General features: G+C 33.7%; 1 protein-coding gene across 1 annotated transcript; it reads left to right on the top strand.

The window, feature by feature from the left end:
• Positions 1–678: 678 nt before the first annotated feature.
• Positions 679–20,799, top strand: LOC131165053 (nucleolin 1). Its single transcript, XM_058122702.1, has 9 exons — positions 679–1,252; positions 5,460–5,560; positions 5,657–6,011; positions 12,301–13,185; positions 13,360–13,414; positions 13,981–14,042; positions 14,140–14,246; positions 14,346–14,433; positions 20,193–20,799. The coding sequence occupies exons 1-9, from the start codon at positions 1,115–1,117 to the stop codon at positions 20,466–20,468; spliced, it is 2,067 nt and encodes a 688-aa protein (XP_057978685.1). The 5' UTR covers positions 679–1,114; the 3' UTR covers positions 20,469–20,799.
• Positions 20,800–21,529: the final 730 nt, after the last annotated feature.

The following is a 21,529-nucleotide window of genomic DNA, read 5'->3' as shown; positions in this document are numbered from 1 at the left end:
ATATTTTATTATATGATTTATATTTCTTGTTTTAACTATATTTTTAATTATTATTTAATTAAGGATCAAAAATAAATAAAAATTCTTAGCTTTAGAAATTTTCGTGGAACAATTACTTGTTATTAATTAGTTTATTAATAATTGATCCTTCATTATTAATTTCATTTTTTGCTGTAGTTGGCATAAATTTTTTTGATCATCTAGAATTTCAATTTGGACAAGATCTTAAGACCTCTCCCGAAGAACACCAAATTAGGAGAGGGTGTGACTGAACCCATAACTCTCTCGTGCTAAATCAACAATCAACTCTTGTTCAAAATTGAGTCCAAATCCTTTTATTACTAGAAAACTTTGTAACTTCATTTTTAAAATAAATACATATTACGAGTTTAGTGGTTTAAAATAATGAATGAGACATGATTCCACTTAAAAATAAAATTTTTTAAAATAGATAATTTATTTCGTCCACATCCAGATGAATAGAAAATAGAATTTTTTCTTGTAAAAAGAGTAAAAAAATAAATACAAGTATAATATATAAAAATTTAGAATATAAAAATAGTTCAATTTAATTTAGATTTATAAATAATATTAAACATTAAAAATAGTATTAAATTTAACTCGGAAATCGAAATTAAGCTCAAAAAATAAAATCCAGCGAGTCGCCGACTAAAGGCTGGGAGGGTGCGACCCGGTTCCAAACAGCACTCCGGTAGTCTATATATATACGGACGTAGGGTTCATCTCTGCTGGACTGATTCTCCCCACACACAGAGGCTTGTGGGGGGGTACTCTTCTACTCCCACGCGAAACCAGAGCTTTTCCCCGACGGCCTAACATAACTGAAACATTTTCCGACTGTTTACCGAGAAAATACCAGACATCCGTAATCGAACATCGCATCAGATTTGTAGAGCCTTCCAATTCAGTATCGTTTCGAAGAGGTTCAATTGTCTGCATTTGTGGTAGAGTGCCAGTTGTGGTTTATCTATACATTGGATGTTCGTAGATTCAATTTTTGAGCATCGAATTGCGTTTATCAAGCGGTAGATCGGGGGCGCGAAAGAGTTATTTTATTTTCAGGTATTAATTGTAGGGTTCTTCTAGGGTTTGTATGTCGGAGATGGACGTCGGGAATGATGATCAGACGTTTAGGGTTAACTTTAGCAGCGACGGAGCGGCGAAGTTGAGAGAGAAAGTGAAAGAAAAGTTGAAGGAGTACATGGGGGATTACACAGATGACACTCTCGTGGTACGCATGGTTTCGTGTTCTGACACTGCACATAGAATTTGATTAATTGGGGTGAAAATTTTTAGGCTTTGTGCATGATTGGGCGAGTCTAATGTAATATAGATGTTCTAATTATGCGCGATATTGACTTCTGTTATTTTGCTGCTCATAATCGCGGTTGAGAAGATTTTTAGTTGTGACCGTGGTGAAAATGATTTCCGGACTCTGAGATAGGTCTCAGGGGTCGAAACATGCTAATACGGAACCCTGCAAAGCTCCAAAAATCTCTTCTCATTTCAATCTAACGAAAATCTACACTCTGCACTGTAAACGACCAAATAGATGATATTATGCAGAAAACATATATTGAACAAGAAGTCTTAACAATTAGCGTAACTGAATTTCTTCAGTTGTTTGATGTGGTTATGTTTTTGCTTTCATCATTTAATTATGTATCAAGCTAACCCTTGAAATCCGTTACTAATATACTATATTTTTTCCAATAAAAAATTGAATAATAATGCTTTATCTTGGTCATTTGTTTCTCTCTCTCTCTCTCTGACGGCGAGCCTCGACTCAATTGCAAGGATGTCATATCCACACCCGAACGTGTTCAAGTCATGGAAAATGTTTCTTTAAAAGTATGGAGGCAGGACTGTCTACAAATTGCTCTTCCCAGATCCATGATGCTGTGGCAGTCTTGTGCATTACTTTTCTCTTTCCCTCTTCTCTTTATCTCGGAAAGTTGGACGAATAGGTGAAGTTTTAGTTAACTGACATCAATATCTAATCAAGGCTCCAAGACCTACTCACACCTTTATCTTGGTAATTTGGCAGCGCTCATCTTCATGGGAAATGAATTGATATCCATTTGGATAGCTCTGACTAGTGGCGCTACCACATTCCTTTCAGTTTTCTAGGAGTCCTCTAAAGTTTTGTTAGTGTTCATTGTTAGTGTTCATTCTCCTCATGTCTGGACGAGCAATGCTTGCACGCATTTAGCTTTGGCTCTTAACTTTGGGAGCTTGGCTCTTAACCAAAAAAATTTGGAAGCTAGACAAGCTTTGGATCCATGGTTAGAATTGTTAACTTTTCAATCAGTTTGTTGAGGAAAGAAAGGGCATCATTAGTTGGAACTTAGGAAGTCATGGCACTTTTCAGAAGCACATGCATATGTGCAAGTACGTGTGTGATTATTATAGTGATTGGAACTATTTTTTTGAGGTTAAAGTATAATTCGAGGTATTTCACTTTCACCCCCTCAATGCAGGCACAAGTCTTAATTTGCATCCTTTTTTGTTTTCTTATTTTCAGCACCATTCCCAATAGTTCTCATCCCTACGAGTTTAATGTATCCTCCTGCATTTTTTTTTTCTTTGATGAAGCTATAAAGCTTCCAAATTCTTGGGGTTTCCAAATATTTTCCGTCACTTTGCTTGAAAACTCTTTGGAAAGGTCACCATACTTGAACCTCCTCCATTAATCTTCAATAGTTTGAGGAATCAGCCCTTTGAGTTCCTTTTTTGGAGCAAAAATCATCATATGCTCCTTTTCTTAGCTCTCGGAACCATGAAAGGGTGGTTGCCTTGTCTCTCCATTGTCCACTTCAAAACTCACTTGATCGTAGGAAACACCTCATGTAAGCCCTCACCTATTTACTAGTTCATCCATTATGCTCCACCCTATACTAATAAAGTTTTCCGAAATTTATTCTTCCTCACTAAGATCTCGATTTTTATTTATGTAGCTGCAGTTGACCTGTGTATGTTTTTGGTGATATGTTCTATTTCTAAGAAAGACCATGATAACATGTCCAAATTGCAAGACTTAATTTTTAAATGACCATGTAGCTTTTTTTTCCCTTCCCTAATGTGTAATTGAATAATGTCCCTATTAGGTATGTCACACAAGGACATTTTTGTTTAACTACTGCTCCTTTTTATCATCAAATTTACAGTTTGTCCCCAGTTTTGACAATTGAACTAAAAGTGGAGTTCTTCTGGATTTTGTATTTTTGTTACTGATGGGTCCTAGTTGAGTTTGAGTTTCATCATAACAAAATTAAGTGATTTGATTTAGTGTTTGAATCACATGCTCTGAATGCTTCATTTTTGGCCCCTATTGCATTAAAAATACAAACAAGCATTTGCACTTTGGTGGTTTCGATGACCTTAGAGTTGCATGTCTGATGCATACTCAATCTTTTGGTTATTTAATGTACTGTATTTTTTCAGGTGGTGTTTGGTTCACGGTATAAAAAATATGATCCCATGGAATAACATTCCCAGGAATCTCATTCCTGGGAATTGGATGCCTCATGGGAGTACTTTTGTTTTAGTTCGTAATTTAAGATTCGTAGGAATGTACAAGAATGCACACAAGATGTTCTTACTAGTCTATTATTGTTTGGTTCAACATAGAATCTAGACATTTATAAAAGACATTGCACGTGATTGTATGTGAATAATATTACGTAAAAATATTTTATAATTCTTAATGAAGTTTAGATATAATTTATAAAAATTAATAATATAGTGTCACAAATATTAAAGTATGAATATTCAAAGTTATTTATAAAAAATTATATTTTTCAAAAGCTAAGAAAAACAGACATAGACATGGGATACTATTATGACACCATGTAGATAAAGATATGAAAAATCTTAAAAATATAGGATATGGCACGATAGGAATGCTCTAATAACATTAGGCAAAATATTAAAATTAATATTTATGTGTGATTCTATATAGAAAATTTAATAAATAATTTTTTTAATAAAAATTCTTAATATATGACTTCTTCTGATGAATTATTACTAAAATTATTGCAATTTCTAAATTTTATTTTATTTACCTAACATATTTAAATTTATTATTATTTTTGTTTTATTAATGATTTATTAATGAGTTTTTTGTTTAAAAATTTCGAACACATTACTTGGGGGTACTTCTATGTCTATAATTTTATTTATAAAATTTATTTTTCTGAAGTTACATCATTATCGATGTTGGATACTTCACAAAATTCTAAAAGATGTAAGAATAATTATTTTATTTTGAGATATACCTTTTATTTAGTGTTTAGAATGCCACTATATTTATTTTATTTTTTAATTAAATGAATTTTTAGGTTCAAATTTTTACATATTTAAAATAAAATGTTTAAATAATTTTCATTTTGTACTTTTATATATGACGATATGTATACATATGGCTAGTTTAGTGTTTTTTTAGCCAAATAATTTTTTGTTTTTTAGGTTCAAACATTTAACGTATCCAAAATATATTTTATAAATATAATTTTATTAAATTTTTGTTAAATTTACTTTCTTTTAGGGAAGTTTATCTTACTTCTAAAATATAAGGATATTTTTGTCATAAATGATTTATCCATTTTGTACTTTTATTAATTTATAGTATAGATATAGATATAGACATGTTTTTATATCTATACACTAACATTTTATTTTATTTTTATAACTGAATCTCTTTCTTTTATGTTTAAAAATAACTTCTGACTTCTTTTTAGAATATTTCATCTTATTTTGAAAAGATAAGGATATTTTGTACGCAATGATTTACACAATTTCCACTTCTGTATATAGTATAGAATTTTTCCATTTTAGAAATGTTAGTCTTACTTTTAGAAGATTAGGAACTCTTGCCTACAAATTGATTTACACTGTTCATGCATCTATGTATTGAAAGGAATGTTTTCTGTTACTTTCAAAAGATAAGGATATTTTTGTCCACAAAATGATTTGATATGTAATATGGATTATCATTAGACCCTTGATTTGTTTATGCATATAATATATGAAGAATATACATACTTTTATCGAAAAAGAAAATATTTTATTAAGGGAGATGCCATGAACTGAATGCTGCCTCTTTACAAGTATGGTATTGTGCTGCTATGAAAATTATTTTAATGGATTCTGCTATATTAAGTTCTGGTTATTGGATACCAATCTTTGTCAGAGCCTTTGGGTACTTCTGCAAAATGACTTAAATATGTTCTTGCTGTTCCTTGTCTTCACATCTTATTAATTATAAGAACTCTCACTGCATGTTGACATAATTTTTTTGGCATGATTTGTGTGATTTTGATTGATAGGTTGGAAAAAGTGTTGATTAAACATGTGGAGAAAAACTGTTTTTGTTATCTAGTAAAAAAATAGCTCAATAATTGTACTACACTTTACTCATATGCTGAGTTGTTTTGCAGGAATATGTGATTGTGTTACTTAGAAATGGCAGGAGCAGAGAAGAAGCAAGGAACGAGTTAAATGTTTTCTTGGGGGATGACATTGACTCTTTTGTCTCTTGGTAAATTGATCCCAATCTTAATTCTTCAAAAGTTCTGAGGCCCTTGACATCAGTTGTTTCGGTCATGCTTGTTCTGATAGTGTTATTTTTGAATAGGCTTTGGGATCACTTGGCTTTAAATATAGAACTTTATGCGCAACCCTGGGAATCTTATCCAGAGGGAGGGGCCAAAGCAAAACCAACATTGGTGGAACAAGCCGGAAGAAATGAGAATCATGTGGATCCTGAATCCGACAGAGGGAAGTCTAGCCGGTTATCTAGAAGTCGGCACAATAGGGAGTGGAAAGGACTAGTTAGGGATGCAACTGAAACCCCTCCTCTTCGGAGCTCTGAGATTGACAATCTTCATATAGAGGAAAAACTTCATCGGAAGCATGCAAAACAATCTCTCTCCCCTGAACCTTCAGTTCAGAAGAAAAGGAATCGGCCTGATGACTGGCAGCAAACCAAGGTTTGTGCCTTTAGTTCTCTTACTGAACTCAAGAATATTTGTGCTGTTCCTCATGAGTTTGAATATAGTAATTGCTGTTACCTTACTCTTGAGGATGTTGAAGTTTTATTTTCAATAGAACTGATAAAGTTCTTTTAGTGAGAAAATGGATTGTCTAAATGGAAGAAATAGAAGAAACAATGCAACAAGAGGAAATAGTTGTAAGAAGTGAAAAACATTGTAGTTGAGCAGCAGACACTACTTTTCACTAGGATTTGGGACCTGTGGTTCCATATTTTTTTCATGATTTACATGCTTAGGCACCCTTCAAAGAATATTCTGAAGAACTAGAACATTTTTTGCCTCTTATAATTGGTTGGATCCGCTTAGTCCACACACATGTTTTTCCACTTGCTATGGTAAAAGTCATTAGCTAGAAACTCTTGGGGAGAGGATATAGGTAGGGGTTGGGAAGGTTTAGGTTTATGAGGAAATTGAAACATCTTAAGAAGAAGCTAAAATCTTGGAATGAGGAGGTGCTTGGTGATGTTAGAGTTAGAAAATCTAGAATCCTAGGTGAGTTTGAATCTTTGGATAAAAAGGAAGAGGAGACAAATCTCTTGGAGAGTGACGAGGATAGAAGGATCTCTCTAAAGAATGAGCTTGAATAGGTGATTTTTAAAGAAATGAGATGCTGGAGGCAAAAAACTAAATTCAAATGGGCCAGATAGATGATTGTAATACTGGTTTCTTTCATAGTTTGCAAAGGAAAGATGAGGACAAATTTGATTAGGGAGTTGAAGGTGGGTGGAGGGACAATTATTAATGATCCTGATAGGATTGCTTTTGAGATCTCTGCTTTCATTGAAAATATTTATCCAGAGGAGGCGGCTTGGAGATTGATAGTTGAGGAGTTAGAGTGGAATCCCATTTCTATTGGTCAGATGCTTTGGTTAGTGACCTTTTGATGAGGAGGAGGTGAGGGATGTAGTTTTTGGGATGGACAGGGACAAGGCTCTTGGACTGGATGGTTTTAATTTAGCTTTTTTTATTTATTTATTAGGATTGGCTGGATATTATTAAGGATGACTTGCTCAGAGTTTTTGCTGAATTACCCAGTGCCTAAGGAATCCAGATCTATTAAGGTATAGGACTTCGGACCTATTAGTCTAGTCTTTATTGTCTATAAGATTATCACCAAAGTTCTAGAAAATTAGCTGAGTGTGGTGCTGGACAAGTCTATTTCTACAGCTCAGAGTGCCCTTTTTTTTTTTTGGGGGGGGGGGGGGGGAATTGTAGATGCTTATTTGGTGGCTAAATGCTTATTTTGAGAAGGCCTATGATAGATTTAGTTGGAGTTTTTGGACAAAATTTTTGGTGGGAAGGGTTTTGGCGAGCATTGGCATAGGTGGTTAAGGGGTTGTTTGTCTAATGTGTGGTTCTTGGTTGTAGTGAATGGGGAACCTAAGTCCTGGGTTAGGGCTTCGAGATGTATTAGACAAGGTGATCCACTTCCCCTTCTTTGTTTGTCTTAGTAGCTAATCTATTGAGTAGAATGGTGGATAGGGCTGTGGATAGGGGGATGGTGAGATGGTTGGAAGTGGGGAGAGAGGGAGTGGTGGTCTTTCATCTTCAGCAGATGATACCATTTTCCTTTTAGAAGATTACAATCCTTTTTTTCAGTTGTGTTTTGGGTATCCTAAAGTCTTTGAGAGAATTTTGGGGCTTAAAATAAATATGGGGAAAAAGGGTTTCACACATATTAATGTGCCTGTTGATTGAGTTCTGGAGTGGTCTTCTATTGTGGAATGTAGTATATTGGAGTGACCTCTGACTTGTCTAGGGGTCCCATTAGGGGCAATCCTAAACACGCAAAATTTTGGAATCTAGTAGTGGAGGGAGCGGCTAGCAGGCTTGATGGTTGGTAAGGGGTCTCTTTTTTCTTTAGGGGTAGAATCACCCTGATTCAGTCCTGCTTATCTATCATCTGTTATATTATTTGTCTGTCTTGAGGATTCCAGTGGGGATTGCTAAGAAGGAGAAAATCATGAGGGATTTCTCATGGTCAGGACTCAGGAGTTGAAGGCTTTAGGGATCATTTAGTGAGGTGGGATGAGGTTTGTAGGTCTAGATTGGAGGAGGGCTATGTCTTGGAAATTTGGTGTCTAAAATCATCGCCCTTTTAGCTAAGTGATTATGGCAGTTTTCCCTTAGAAGATGAACTCCCTTTGGCACAGTGTGATTAGAAGCAAGTATAGGGTGGGCGAGAATGGGCGGGTTACCAATGTTAGTTTACGATGTTCATCAGTGAGCCCATGTAGATCTATTTCTCAAATTTATCTTTTGTTTACGCCTTACATCAAAATTGTGGTGGGGATAGGTTCTCGGATTCGATTTGGAAAGATCCGTGGTTGGGGAATGGGGAATGATATTCTAGCTTCATCTTTTCCTTGGCTCTTACATTTGAGCGCAGGGCAAGATAGTATGATTTCTTTCTTTGTGGTTACTCGAGTAGCCCTCTGGTTTCATGGAACTTTCATTTTACAAGATTTCCTAATGATTGAGAATTGTTGGAACTTTTAGCCTTCTTGTTATTCATCAGTGAGCCCATGGAGATCTATTTCTCAAATTTATCCTTTGTTTACGCCTCACATCAAATTTGTGGTGGGGATAGGTTCTCGGATTCAATTTGGTAAGATCTGTGGTTGGGGAATGTGGAATGATATTCTAGCCTCATATTTTCCTTGGCTCTTTCATTTGAGCTCAGGGCAAGATAGTATGATTTCTTTCTTTGTGGACTTTCTTTGTGGTTGATTCAAGTAGCCCTCTAGTTTCATGGAACTTTCATATTACAAGATCTCCTTATGATTGAGAATTGTTGGAACTTTCATCCTTGGTGTTGTTATTGAATGGTTGTCTTCTTTCTTTAACAAGAATGGAGGAATCTTTTGCTTAGAATTTTTTCCCCCCAGTTTTATTAGTTTGTTTTTTCTGGATTTTCCCAGAATTTTGATGGGAGAAATCTTTTTCTTTGTTTTGTAAATTCTCCTCTAATCATAGTAATCTCTTCTTTTGCTATCATATATATATATATCAATGCAAAAATTGTTATGAATTGAATAGACAAGGAATAACTATTCCCAAATATCACTATGGGAATGCCTTTTCTTTTTCTATTCCATGTTGAATGGAGTAATACAAACCTTTGCATGAGTGACTTTTTTCTAAATTATTTTCAGAAACTTCACCATGTATGCTTATTCTATTTCTATTTGATGTTAAATGGAATAACACAAACTTTTGCTTGAGTGAATTCTTTCTAAATTATTGCATCCATCCCTATACAATTTTTGTTATATTGACATATTATTTCATCCCATTTCTAAAATAGGTATTTTGCAAACCAAATGTAACCTAAGTGTCTGTTTGGTATTGTTGTTGTTTTCTATTTTTAGTTTCTGTTTCTCCATAATGGAAAAACAAATTATAGAAATTCTTTTGTTTCTGTTGGCAGTTTTTTGTTTCTATTGCTGGCTTTCAATTGTTTATCAAAAAATTGAAAACCAAATTTTATGGTTTTCAATTGTTTTGGCAACACGTTGTCAGAAATTTTAATATTTAGTAATATTTTTTTTGGATTAAATTATTCATTTTATGCGCTCTTAAAATAAAATCAAAATTAAATGACGAATTTAAATATAATTAAAGGGAAAATATACATAATTTTCTAAAAATAATAATAAAGCCAATTACAAAATACTTTTACTATTTTTCAATTGTCATGCCGAATAAAATTTTAATTGTAAAGTAAATTTTGAAAGTAGAATAATTAAGTAAAATAATTATAATAAATTTAATTTTGTTATTGTAATTTTTTAATGCGTGTTATTTGTAAATTTATTATTTTAATCATATTTTTATAATATTTTGATTTAAAGATGAAAATGAGCATTTTTTTAATTTGTATTAGTTTTATAAATTTTAACCAAATAGATTGCTGGTTTTTAGTTTTTAATTTTTGTTTTTGGTTTTTTTGGTTTTTATTTTTCTAATTTTTGACAGTGATACCAAATGACCCCTAAGTTTATTAATCTTCGTCAATTCAGGACTCCATTTGGAGAGAGTTCTAGTCAAAATCAAATTCGAAATCAAGAGAGAAAGAGTGTCTTGATATTGGACTAAACAAAGTGTAGTAACTGATGATGCAATTACAAAATTATGGGCAAAATGGAAGTATCTAGATATCACAGCAAGGATAATGTAGATGGATGCAGGGCACGAGGCCAAGTCCATTGGTGGGCTGAGCTTCCATTCGACAATATAAATAAAATATTTCTTTTTTTCTACGAAAATAGAAGTATGGAGAGGACTTCATTTGAAATGTTGAAATGCTAAGCTCAAAGTTGATGCATTAGTAGTTGTTCTAAAAAGGGAAGCAGACAAGTGGGTTTACTCAAGTGAGTTCACTGAACTACACCCATCTTCAATACTTTGGGCAATTTTTTCCTCTTAAACAAGTTAAACCAAGGAGAAGCTATATTTTGCCTTTTATGTTGCTTGGTCCCTGTGAATCCTCTATTGGACAGAAGAGTGGAGCATAAAAAAATCTGATTCCTTGGGCCAATGCTTTTGCTTCTGTGAGAATAGTCATTCCAAATGGATGTGAACATGCAGTATGTGGAGAGAGAATTCTTCAAACATCTTTCTTGAAGCATTTGAGTCAATGCTCTGATAAGCAGTTGTCATATAAGAACTTCAATTTTTAAAATGGTTTGAAGGATCAAATCACTGCATAGGAATTAAAAATTACTAAATTGATATCAAATGAAACATGACTTACAGGAAATGAACCCTTAGAATACAGAGCCCTGACTCCAGAATGCACAAAATATGAAATAAATATCTTCCAGAATTTCTTTGGCAAAAGAGTCATGATATACTATTGCATTAGAATTTTGATTAAGTTAGCAGGTACAAGTGGGTTTGCTCAACAGCTGTTGCAACTGTAAGCGTGGATAACTGATGAAATTGAGAAAGCTGAACATAAAATGCATTTCTCTCCACCTAAGATGATCTAAATCCTCAAATTCTACTTTTTACCCATGATATATTCACAGGTAATGGTGGAAAGGAAAATTCATATTATTGATTAGATAACTGTCTCAGATCCAATTGCACTTTCTTTTTATCACAGCTCAAAGCAATGAATAATTCATGTTACTGTCAATGGAGATACCTTTACCTTGCTTGTCAATTGAAATACCTGTAGATGCTTAGAATCGACAATTCACTGCTGGAACAGAACATGGGGCTACCCAACTGATTATTGATGGTTGTGATGATTTTGTATTGTGCATAAACTTCATTGACTACTTTCATATACTTCTGTTCTATTTCTTCCTTTTTTGCATACTTCCATTAAAAACTTTCAAGTGAATTCCTATTGAAGCATGAACTGCATAGAAGCCTGCATCCTTAGTGGAAGTGTTTGCATTTTTTATTGCATATTAACAATCAACTTTTTAAATCTCACTTCTAAAATTAATCTATGTTGATTCTGCATTTCTGCTGTTGGTTGCATAACATGCCCAATTGTCACGGTCCGACTCTTTTCACACCGTTGTGAAGAGCCGTGCGGCGCGAGCTAAAGCACTCTTGCTTAATTAGCCAGCCTATCGTTTATCAACATTCATCCACAAAACACTTTCATTAACATTCATTCAGATAGCAGCGGAAATAATAATCAATTCATGAAAGCTGTGGCAACCAAGCAGTAAACATTGAAGCAAATGTAATTCATTAACAAATCCTCCGTTGACATGTTGTACTTAGCGAGGGAGGCAAGTAGGCTAAGCATGTTGACAATTGCTAGTGAGTTTTACAATGACTGATGAACACTCACCCTCCCCTAAAGAGCTTTCTGGGCTATTCTCATTCTGGCACTAGGAAACATCAAAGTGACCGAGGAGTCATACTGCCTTATTTGGCTTACAATGAAATAAATACTGGAAAATAACCCTACACTAGTATTTACATGATGGAAACCCATCCCAAACACACGAGATAAGCGGTCACAGGCAAGCATAATGCCCTGAACAAGCTTAACTCGTGACACCAATCCATCGAGCCCTTGACCTTTCTTTCTTTAAGATTTAGTGCAATAATCAAGCAAATGATATTGCAGATTCTATGTTTTTTTGAATTAAAAATTCTGCATGTTCGTTGTTTCTCAATTTTCTGATCCACTAATGAATGTTTTTGTAGAGGAATGGTTCTCGATTTTCTGATCTGCTAATGAACATTTTTGTAGAGGGATGCTGTTTCTCAAGGAACTGTTGGTGCTCCTCGACGGCTGCTTCAATTTGCTGTGCGAGATGCTGTCGCTACTGCGAGACCATCTAATTTGGCTGCTGCTGTAGAGCCCACATTAAAGCGTCTTCGCTCTGTGGTTTCTACAGCCACCAGTGACTCATCAATTGTTGATCGTCCTCTGAGACTCAAGTCAGTTGCAAGAGTGCCTAATGCAGTGGCAACTGCTGTTAAGGCTGTAGCGGAAGCTGCTGAGGATGTGAAAAAAGTTAGATCTTCAGTAAATGTGTTTGATCGTCTTAGTCGTGGTGTGGATGAATCAGAGACTATAGATGATCAGCATGCCGAAATTAGAGAGGCTACTGTTGAAGGAGGAGAATACAGTGACTTCAACCAAATTCCAGACACCTACTCATCTTACCTTCAAAGAAGTGACTACAGTGGACACTATATTGGGAAAATGGCAATGATGGAAAGTGAAACAGGGTTGGCTTCTGATTCTGCATCTGATAATGACGGATATGACGATGTCAACATAATGGGTCATAGGGTAATGGGTGTTTCTCAGGCTGGCACTTCTGGTGGGAGCAAAGGTGAGGATTCACTGATGGTGCAGTATAGTGTAGCTAAGAATTCTGATGACGTTGTGCGGAAAACATGGACTAAAGATCAGGAACAACCTGCTGCAGTAGCTAATGCATCTCGTAAGATAGTAAATATATCTGTCAATGTAAATACATGGAAACCACCTCATTATCAGGCATCCAGGGAGGTTACAGAAGTGGATAGTCGAAAACCTATGCAGGAGAATGTGGTGGCCGCTAGCAAGTCTGATGCATCGCTGAAGAAGGAGAATAGCAACATCATCACCGCTGGTAATGGAAATGTAAGATGGTTTCTCTAAGTATATGCATGCTCATTTGTATTTGTAGGTATATATATATAGTTTTTATTTATCATTATTTGTTTATTCTTCGGTATTATTCTTTATGCCCCACTTTATCAGGGGTTTCTTTGTGTGAAAATTTAAGATGGTTGAGTTTGTCATAATCTTTAACAGGCAAAACCAGTTGCAGATTCTCTGAAAGAGCCTCAGAAGACGCATTCTGCTACTGGTGAGTTACGGACCTAGTTGGTTGGTTGGCATTCTTTTTGCCTTCTTTTTTAGGGCTCCATTTGGATCAAGGACTTCTTTTGAGGAAAGGAAAAGAAGATAATAAGGAAAACTAATTTTCATTATATTTTCTTTATATCATATACTATTAAAATGAATATTTTTTCCAATATGTGTAAAATTAAATATTTTGTGCATTGGTTTGATATAGAATTTATTTCTTCTCACTTCCCTTGATAACCAACTTCAAAAGTTGGATTCCTTCATGTTTTTCTTTCCTTAATGCTTCCAAATTTCCAAACATTCCTAAAGGAAAACAAGATGGGTATCTCTTTAGTTTATTATGAGAACATGGCAGTTTTTTTATAAATACTTTTTTTTGCTTCCCCAACTTCCCTTTCATTTCCTTTTTTGGAGTAGCATGTTCCTTCCATTGTGCCCCATAAACTTATCTTCTCTCTGAAAAAGGCACTACCCATATTTGGTTTTGGATCTTATTTTATCACTATTTCTGATCACTATATTTTTCACCTTTACCCCCATAATCTTTATGGTTGAATTGTGCAGTTCCTTATTCTACTGGTCGTCCTTCAGAGGATGCTGATTCTCGCACCATATTTGTTAGCAATGTAAGGACTTTTTATTCTGTTTTATCCCTTGTATGGGTTAGGAAAGATATTCTTTTGCTTGCCAAGAGTATGTGGTGTTACTGTTTGTTTTTTACAGGTTCATTTTGCTGCTACCAAGGACAGTCTTTCTCGGCATTTTAACAAGTTTGGAGAAGTGTTGAAGGTAGTCATAATAACGGATGCAGCCACTGGGCAGCCAAAGGGGTGAGATGTTTCAGATGCTGACTCTTATGTTGTATTTTCCTAGCATTCTTTTGTCTTGATCTTCTGTAGGAGAAATGCTAAATCAGACTGCTTAAGCAGGGCGGCCTATGTAGAGTTCATGCGGAAAGAGGCAGCAGAGCATGCTTTGTCTCTGGATGGCACATCTTTTATGTCACGCATTCTCAAGGTAAAACTTAGAAATGTGGTGTTTTGACTGGTAGATATGATGGTCTTTTCACTGTTATTGTGTTTGCATTTAACTTGTAACACATTAGAAAATAAATTAGTGTCATGGTTGTCAAATTGAGATTCAAAATTCCAATTTTGGGAACCGAGAATTGATTTGAAGATTCAGTGCAAATTTTCAAAATCAATTCTAAATGACATGCATATATTGATATGCAAACAACAATCAAAATAGTAAAATACATTTTATTTTTGTCAATAAAAATCATACTTCATGTATGCTTTCCCCAAAGAAATGTAAGGTAAGGGAATGAACCAAGTAAAATTAATAAAAAAATGAACTCATGCTTCTTAATGGAAGGAATCAAGAAAAAATAATAAAAAACTGAACTTTAGGTGTTTATCAACAATTAAAAATAAAAAATTTCATGCCTATTCTCTCTTGGATTAAAAAGGGAAAAAAATAGCCTTAACAAACTGATAATAATTGAACAAACTACTAGAAAAAACAACTTTTGAATCTTAACAGTACGATGGAACATAAGCAACACCTTAGCTGATGAGTGTTTTGCCCCTTGCTCTCATTGGTAGATCAGTCGTATTTTCTCCTAGAGCACAAAACTGACATAAACAAGGAATGAAAGGTAATCATGCAAAAATAAAACAACAACAACAAAACCAAGCCTTAGTCCCACTAGATGGGGTCGGCTATATGAATCATTGTCCGCCAATTTATGCGATCATGGACCATTTCTTTTGATAGATTCAAGGATATTAAATCCTTACTCACTATCTCCTCTCCAGTTATTTTAGGTCTGCCCCTACCCTTTATACTGTCCCTCTCACAGTAACTAAGTCACTCTTCCTCATAGGTGGACTATGTGGCTTACGTTGCAAGTGTCCATACCATCTGAGTTGTCCCTCCCTTATCTTATCTTCTATAGGAGCTACACCTAACTTACCACGAATATGTTCATTTCTAAATTTATCTTTCAATGTTATACCACTCTTCCATCTAAAATTTCTCATCTCGGTAACTTTTACTTTTTAGATTATGTTTCTTCGTCGCCCAACATTCTGATCCATATAGCATAGCTGGTTTTATAGCTATCCTATAAAACTTCCCTTTCAATTTTAAGGGTATTCTACGATCATAGAGCACACTTGAAGCACTTCTCCATTTTACCGAACCTACTTTAACTCTATGCATTACATCATTTTCAATTTCTCTTTCAGCTTGCATAATAGATCCAAGGTATCGAAATCTACAAGTGCTATTTACTTCTTCATCATCAAATTTAACTTTGTCTCCAATATTCCTCCTATCATTACTAAAGTTACATTTCATATATTCTGTCATATTTTACTTATCCTAAAGTCTCTAGATTCCAAAGCTTCTCTCCATAATTCTAACTCAGCCTTTACTTCGTCCCTATTTTCGTCAATTAATACAATATCATCTGCAAACAACATATACCAAGGAACCTCCTTTTGAATACTCTTAGTCAATTGGTCTATCATTAATGCAAAAAGATAAGGACTCAAAGTAGATCCTTGATGTACACTTATGGTGATTTTAAATTCTCTAGTTTCTCCATCTATAATCCTTACACTAGTCATTATTCTATCGTACATATTCTTAATGATATCGGTATACTTACTACATATACCTGTTTTTTTTTCTAAAACCCACCATAGAACCCTCCCTAAGTATCCTATTATATGCTTTCTCAAGGTCAATAAATATCATATGCAAGCCTCTCTTCTTTTCCCTAAACTTTTCCATTAATCTTCTTAAAAGATAAATAGCTTCTGTGGTAGATCTCCCAGGCATAAAACCAAATTGATTTTTTGACTTTCGTTTCTAACCTTAATGTTTGTTCAACTACCCTTTCCCATAGTTTCATCGTATGACTCATAAGTTTAATTCCACGATAGTTATTATAATTTTGAATATCTCCTTTATTTTGTATATATGTATTGAAGTGCCTTTCCTCTATTCATCTGACATTTTCTTAGTTTTTACAATTGTATTAAATAAATTTGTTAACCATATAATTCCGTTATCACCTAAACATTTCCAAACTTCAATTGGGATGTTATCTGGTTCCATAGCTTTTCCATTTTTCATGCAAAAATAAAAGCAATAAGAAAAAAAGAAACGCTGTTGTTGAGGTTTTAAACTAGTTAGTCTATTTATTAACATTAGGATCCTTTGTGATCGGATCATAGAATTGGATAGAGGATTGTAAGATTCTACTAAATACTTAAATAAATATGTAAAATACATTTGTATGTTGTTTTTTTCACAAATTTCTATGATACAAACCTTCAAAATTGGGTAGTAAGTGTTGAAGACTCAAAAAATTACAAGTATACATAGTGGAGCCCTCATATTACAAAAAGAAGAAAAATGAAGTGTTCTTAATCAAACCGGCTTATAAACAAAATGAAATAATCACAAACAAGAACATAGTTTTTAACACAAATCAGTCAATGAACAATATACAATATGAATATAGATTTTTCTTTTTCAAAAAAATTCTTAACAAACAAAAGTTAAATGGTCAAGCTAGCTTCTACCTTAAATATTAGCATTCATGCCACCATTGGTCTCATTGGTATCACTGAGAGTATCATGACCAATTTAATCGAGGCCACCATTAAAATTTTCACTATCATTATCATTATTATTGTTAAATGCATCAATGTGTTATTTAGTATAAGTTACACAATAGCATTATTATTCTTAAATGCATCATTTTTCAGTATAAAATGAACCAAATCACGTTCTCAGTTGTCCATTTCATTTATTAGTTATTTCCAAATTCTAATTTGGAAACTTATTCTACATTTATTTATCTAATATTTATTAGAATATGAATATGTTAATTATTCCAATCCAATTAAATTAATGAATTTTAGTTATATAGGGTCCACCCTAAGGTAAGAATAAAAAAAATGAAAATTGGAATTCAAATAAATGAAATCCAAAGCATAATGATACATTCCTCTGCTTTCATTCAGAAAGGCGGGCAGAAGCTTAGACAAAAAAAGAGATACATGACAAAAGCCCGGCCTAAAGTATTGGAGTAAAGATTTTAAAAACATGAAAGAATGTAGGACCTTATGATCCTATCACAATCCTTTTACAATCCTACCGATCCTACTCAGTGGCGGATCCAGAAATTATAATTTTTTGGGGGGGGGGGGGGGTGGGGGGGGAAAAGTATATATATATATATATATATATATATAAAATGTATGAAGATTGATTTAATATGTTTGTAATTATTATGACTTTTATTAATTTTAACTAAATTATCTGCAAATGCAAAAATTTAAAAAATATTAATTAGAATCATGAGTAAATACATCTCAGAAACTGTAAAAAAATAAAATTATATATGTGTGTATATATATATATAGTTATATACACACACAGACACACACACGCCACTATGAGCATGACATATACAAAAAGAAATTTCAAAATATCAAATATAAACCAATAATTCAACTAGAGTTATGATCCTATAGTCGTGTTTGCCGCTTCTTTCATAGCACAAAAGTCATCAATCATTGAATTGGTATCAAAATTTTACACAATTTCTTTCTTACTGTATATAATAAAATAATTCACAAGATAACGATCTTTTATTTATTGTAAGCTTGTTTTTAACAAAATTCATAATTGGGGCAAAAAAAAACACTTGATTACAATTTTAGAAATAGGGATAATTAATAAATTGAGTCAATCTAGCAACAAGAGGATGGATTACTAATTTTATTGCATCCGCTAACTCTCAACATAATTTAAAATGGTTGTCACTTCTTAAAATCTCTAGACATTGACAAATGTCAAGTTGTTAATGTTGTAACTAATGTCTCAAAAAATCTCTTTTTAGTGAAGTCTTTGGAATAGAAGTAATATAATTTTATGATGAATATTTCTTTCACTTTTTATTTTCCAAGAATTTTCTTTTAAGAATTATCAAATTGTTGTATCCATATGTGTACCTATTCTATATATTGGTATTACTAACTCTTAGATTTTAACATTTTTTATTAGATTTTTATACTATCAGACAAGAAATTTTACATTGTATATTTGCTTTTAACTTGATTTTTAAATACTTCTAATAAGTTCTAACTATGATTTCACTTTTTATTTATCAAAAAATAAATTAAATACAATAATAGATATAAATGCAATTATTAATTTTTAAATTATGACAAAAAAACTTTAGGTGCATGCCATTTACTTTTTAAAAATATATATATATACATATATTTGGTATGAAATAGGATAAAATAATAGTGATCATATCTTTATTATCTATACCATATGATCTTTCATATAATCTAATTAGTTTTTCCCTTTTTTTTTTTTCAAATATGGGAAAAGTATGATGGAAGATATATATGTGGATGGCAGTGGAAGGAGTACCTGCCCTTTGGGGGAGGGGGGTTTGCACTTAGGGGGCAGCTGCCCCCTCCAGCCCCACCTTGCATCTGCCACTGATCCTACTATGATCCTACGAATTTTTGTTTCTAGGTAGGATCAGGATTGTTTTAGTAAAGTAGGATTGCAGGATTGATAACCATCATGGTCTATCAAGATATGGTAGGTCCTGAATCATGTGGGTTTATAGTTTAGATCGATTCATTAGTTGTTTTTATATTTGCTAGTAAGATTTGGAATATTATGGAACTAGTACAAATTGAATCGTGAGTTTGTAATATTTTAACTAATATTAGTCCTTTTATGGGCATTAAAGTTATTAAATTCTATGTGTACATGGTTTCAGAAATGCATTTTATTCACATCTAAATTTTAAAAGTCATTTTACTATTTCAAGAAAGGTAAATTTAAAACTGAGGTTGAGGGAAATTTTTAAAAATAATTGGTTTTGCTACCTTGGACCAGTCATTCAGATAAATTTGTGGATAAAGTTAAAAGACATGTCTTGAAAATAGATGGTGTATTTCACTTGCTAGCTGGTTAAGCGTAATGTTTGTTTTTGGTGCTTACATAGTACTTGACTTTTGGATACTCTTTCACACAAGTCATGTCCTGTATTTTCTGGGTTTTTTTTCTCCCCCTCTTTGTTCTGTAGACTTATTTTGGTTATGTCTGGGTGGCACTCCCTTGGTACTTAAGATTTTTCTTTTTTCTTTCCTCCCCACCCTCTCTGTTCTATTGCTATTCGGTTTATCTGGGTGGCACTCCTTTGGTGCCCTTTAATGAATTCTTTTAGTGATAATAAAGAGAAGACAGGTTTGTTAAAATGGAGAAGTGCATTTTGCTTGCTATATGGCACTCAAGTTTAAATTTGTAAGGTTGATTATAATAAAGATGTACTACATCAACTAGAGTGTTGGATGACAGAAAAAAAACATGAACTAAAGTATGTGTAGCAAAAATGAGAACCATTTGAGCTTTTGATGTTTTCCTATTGGTACTCCCTGCAGTCTGCTAGGAGATTTGAAATGAAGAATTCTAAAGATTTCATGGGATTATGGGTACATAATGAGGTTTGAGATATCAATTGAAAATTAAGTTGTAGACACTTAAGCTGAATCATATGAAATGGATGATTGTGTTATCGACTATTTTCTGGTTACTAACAATGCACTTTTGTTTGTGGGAGTGTCGGTGTTTGTGAATTGAAGTGGCAATATGGATCAACATTCATTTATATCCTCTTCATTTTTTAATTTGCTTAACTATATTTCTGTTCCATATATATCTTGCAGGTTGTGAGGAAAAGTGCTGCCCAGCAAGAAGCTGCTCCTATGTTGTCCTGGGCTCGTGCTGTTCGGGGCTCTCCCTTTGCTGTTGGTAGGTTTGCCAGAGCCCCATTCTCAAGGGGCATTCCCAGCACATTTAGGGCCCGCCTCCCAATTAAGCCCGGCGCAAGGAGTCTGCAGTGGAAGCGGGATGAGGGTGGTGCTACTGCCACTGCAGGCAACAGTTTTCCCTCACCTACTACCCGAAGCCTCACTTATATCCGAACAGAGCCTAAACCCTAGTTGATTTTATCATTTATTTTTTTCCCCCTCTGGATGCCCAAATTATGTAGTGCATAAAATTTGAATCATCAAGGACATTAATAGCAAAGAACTGCGGAACCCTCTTCTTCCTTAAGTGGAATATGTAGTTTGCCTTCTATGGCTCAAGACATTTTGCAGGGATTGGAGGTCTTTTATCTTCCCCTGTTGGGTTGGGGAGGAAAGGTTTTGGGAGAGAAGAAGAGGATGCGAGGAATTGTTTAAAATAGTTTTGTCTGGTGAGAACCATAAAGTTATATACATGTTAACAGTACTTCAAAATTTGTGAATAGCAGTGGATGAATAATCATTTCGTGTTGGGGTTCGTTTTCTCGCATTGCCCCTCCTTATTTAGCCCTAATAAGGGCCCCTGGAGTTTTTGTTACCTCATTTAATGTGTATATGTATGATAGGGGCCAATATAGTTTATAAACTTTAAGCAGAGCATTCTGTGGAGAGGCTACAGCAGAGGCCATGTTCTTCAAATAAAGCATATTGACTGGGATTGGTCTTTCAGAATGCATGGAAGATTTTCAGCATGCGGACCACTCAATTGGATTGCACGGAGCCATTGAAAGAAATTCATGATTTTATAACAGGTAGTTGGATTAGAACCGGAGTTTTGGCTCCTTTGGTGCATCTCTCAGCAGGTTGGCTTCCCCAAGGAAGATCCATTCATTAAGGCCTTCACTGTGTGTACGTGATTTACGACTACTTTTTAAAATATTTAGAATTAAATAGTATAAGGAAATTTTGGGATAGTTGTAAAAAATTATAAGGATATTTTGGAATAAATATGAGTAGTTTAGCGGATAAATTTGATATATTTATAAGGATATTTTGGGTAGCGGAAGAGGAGTATTTTGGAATTATTATGGTTAGTTATAGGGTGAAGTTTGATATTTTTGAATGATATTCTCCTTTATAGGTATTAGAAATAAAATGATCATATGAATTTAATATATAATTAAAATACTTTTTCTCATAATTTGTTTCAATTGTTACGCATAATAAGATTGTTCTTGTAAAGTAATTTTGAAATA

The sequence above is a fragment of the Malania oleifera genome, chromosome 9 (assembly GCF_029873635.1).
Source record: "Malania oleifera isolate guangnan ecotype guangnan chromosome 9, ASM2987363v1, whole genome shotgun sequence".
Classification (NCBI taxonomy): Eukaryota; Viridiplantae; Streptophyta; class Magnoliopsida; order Santalales; family Ximeniaceae; genus Malania; species Malania oleifera.
This window is presented reverse-complemented; position numbering and strand designations above follow the sequence as displayed.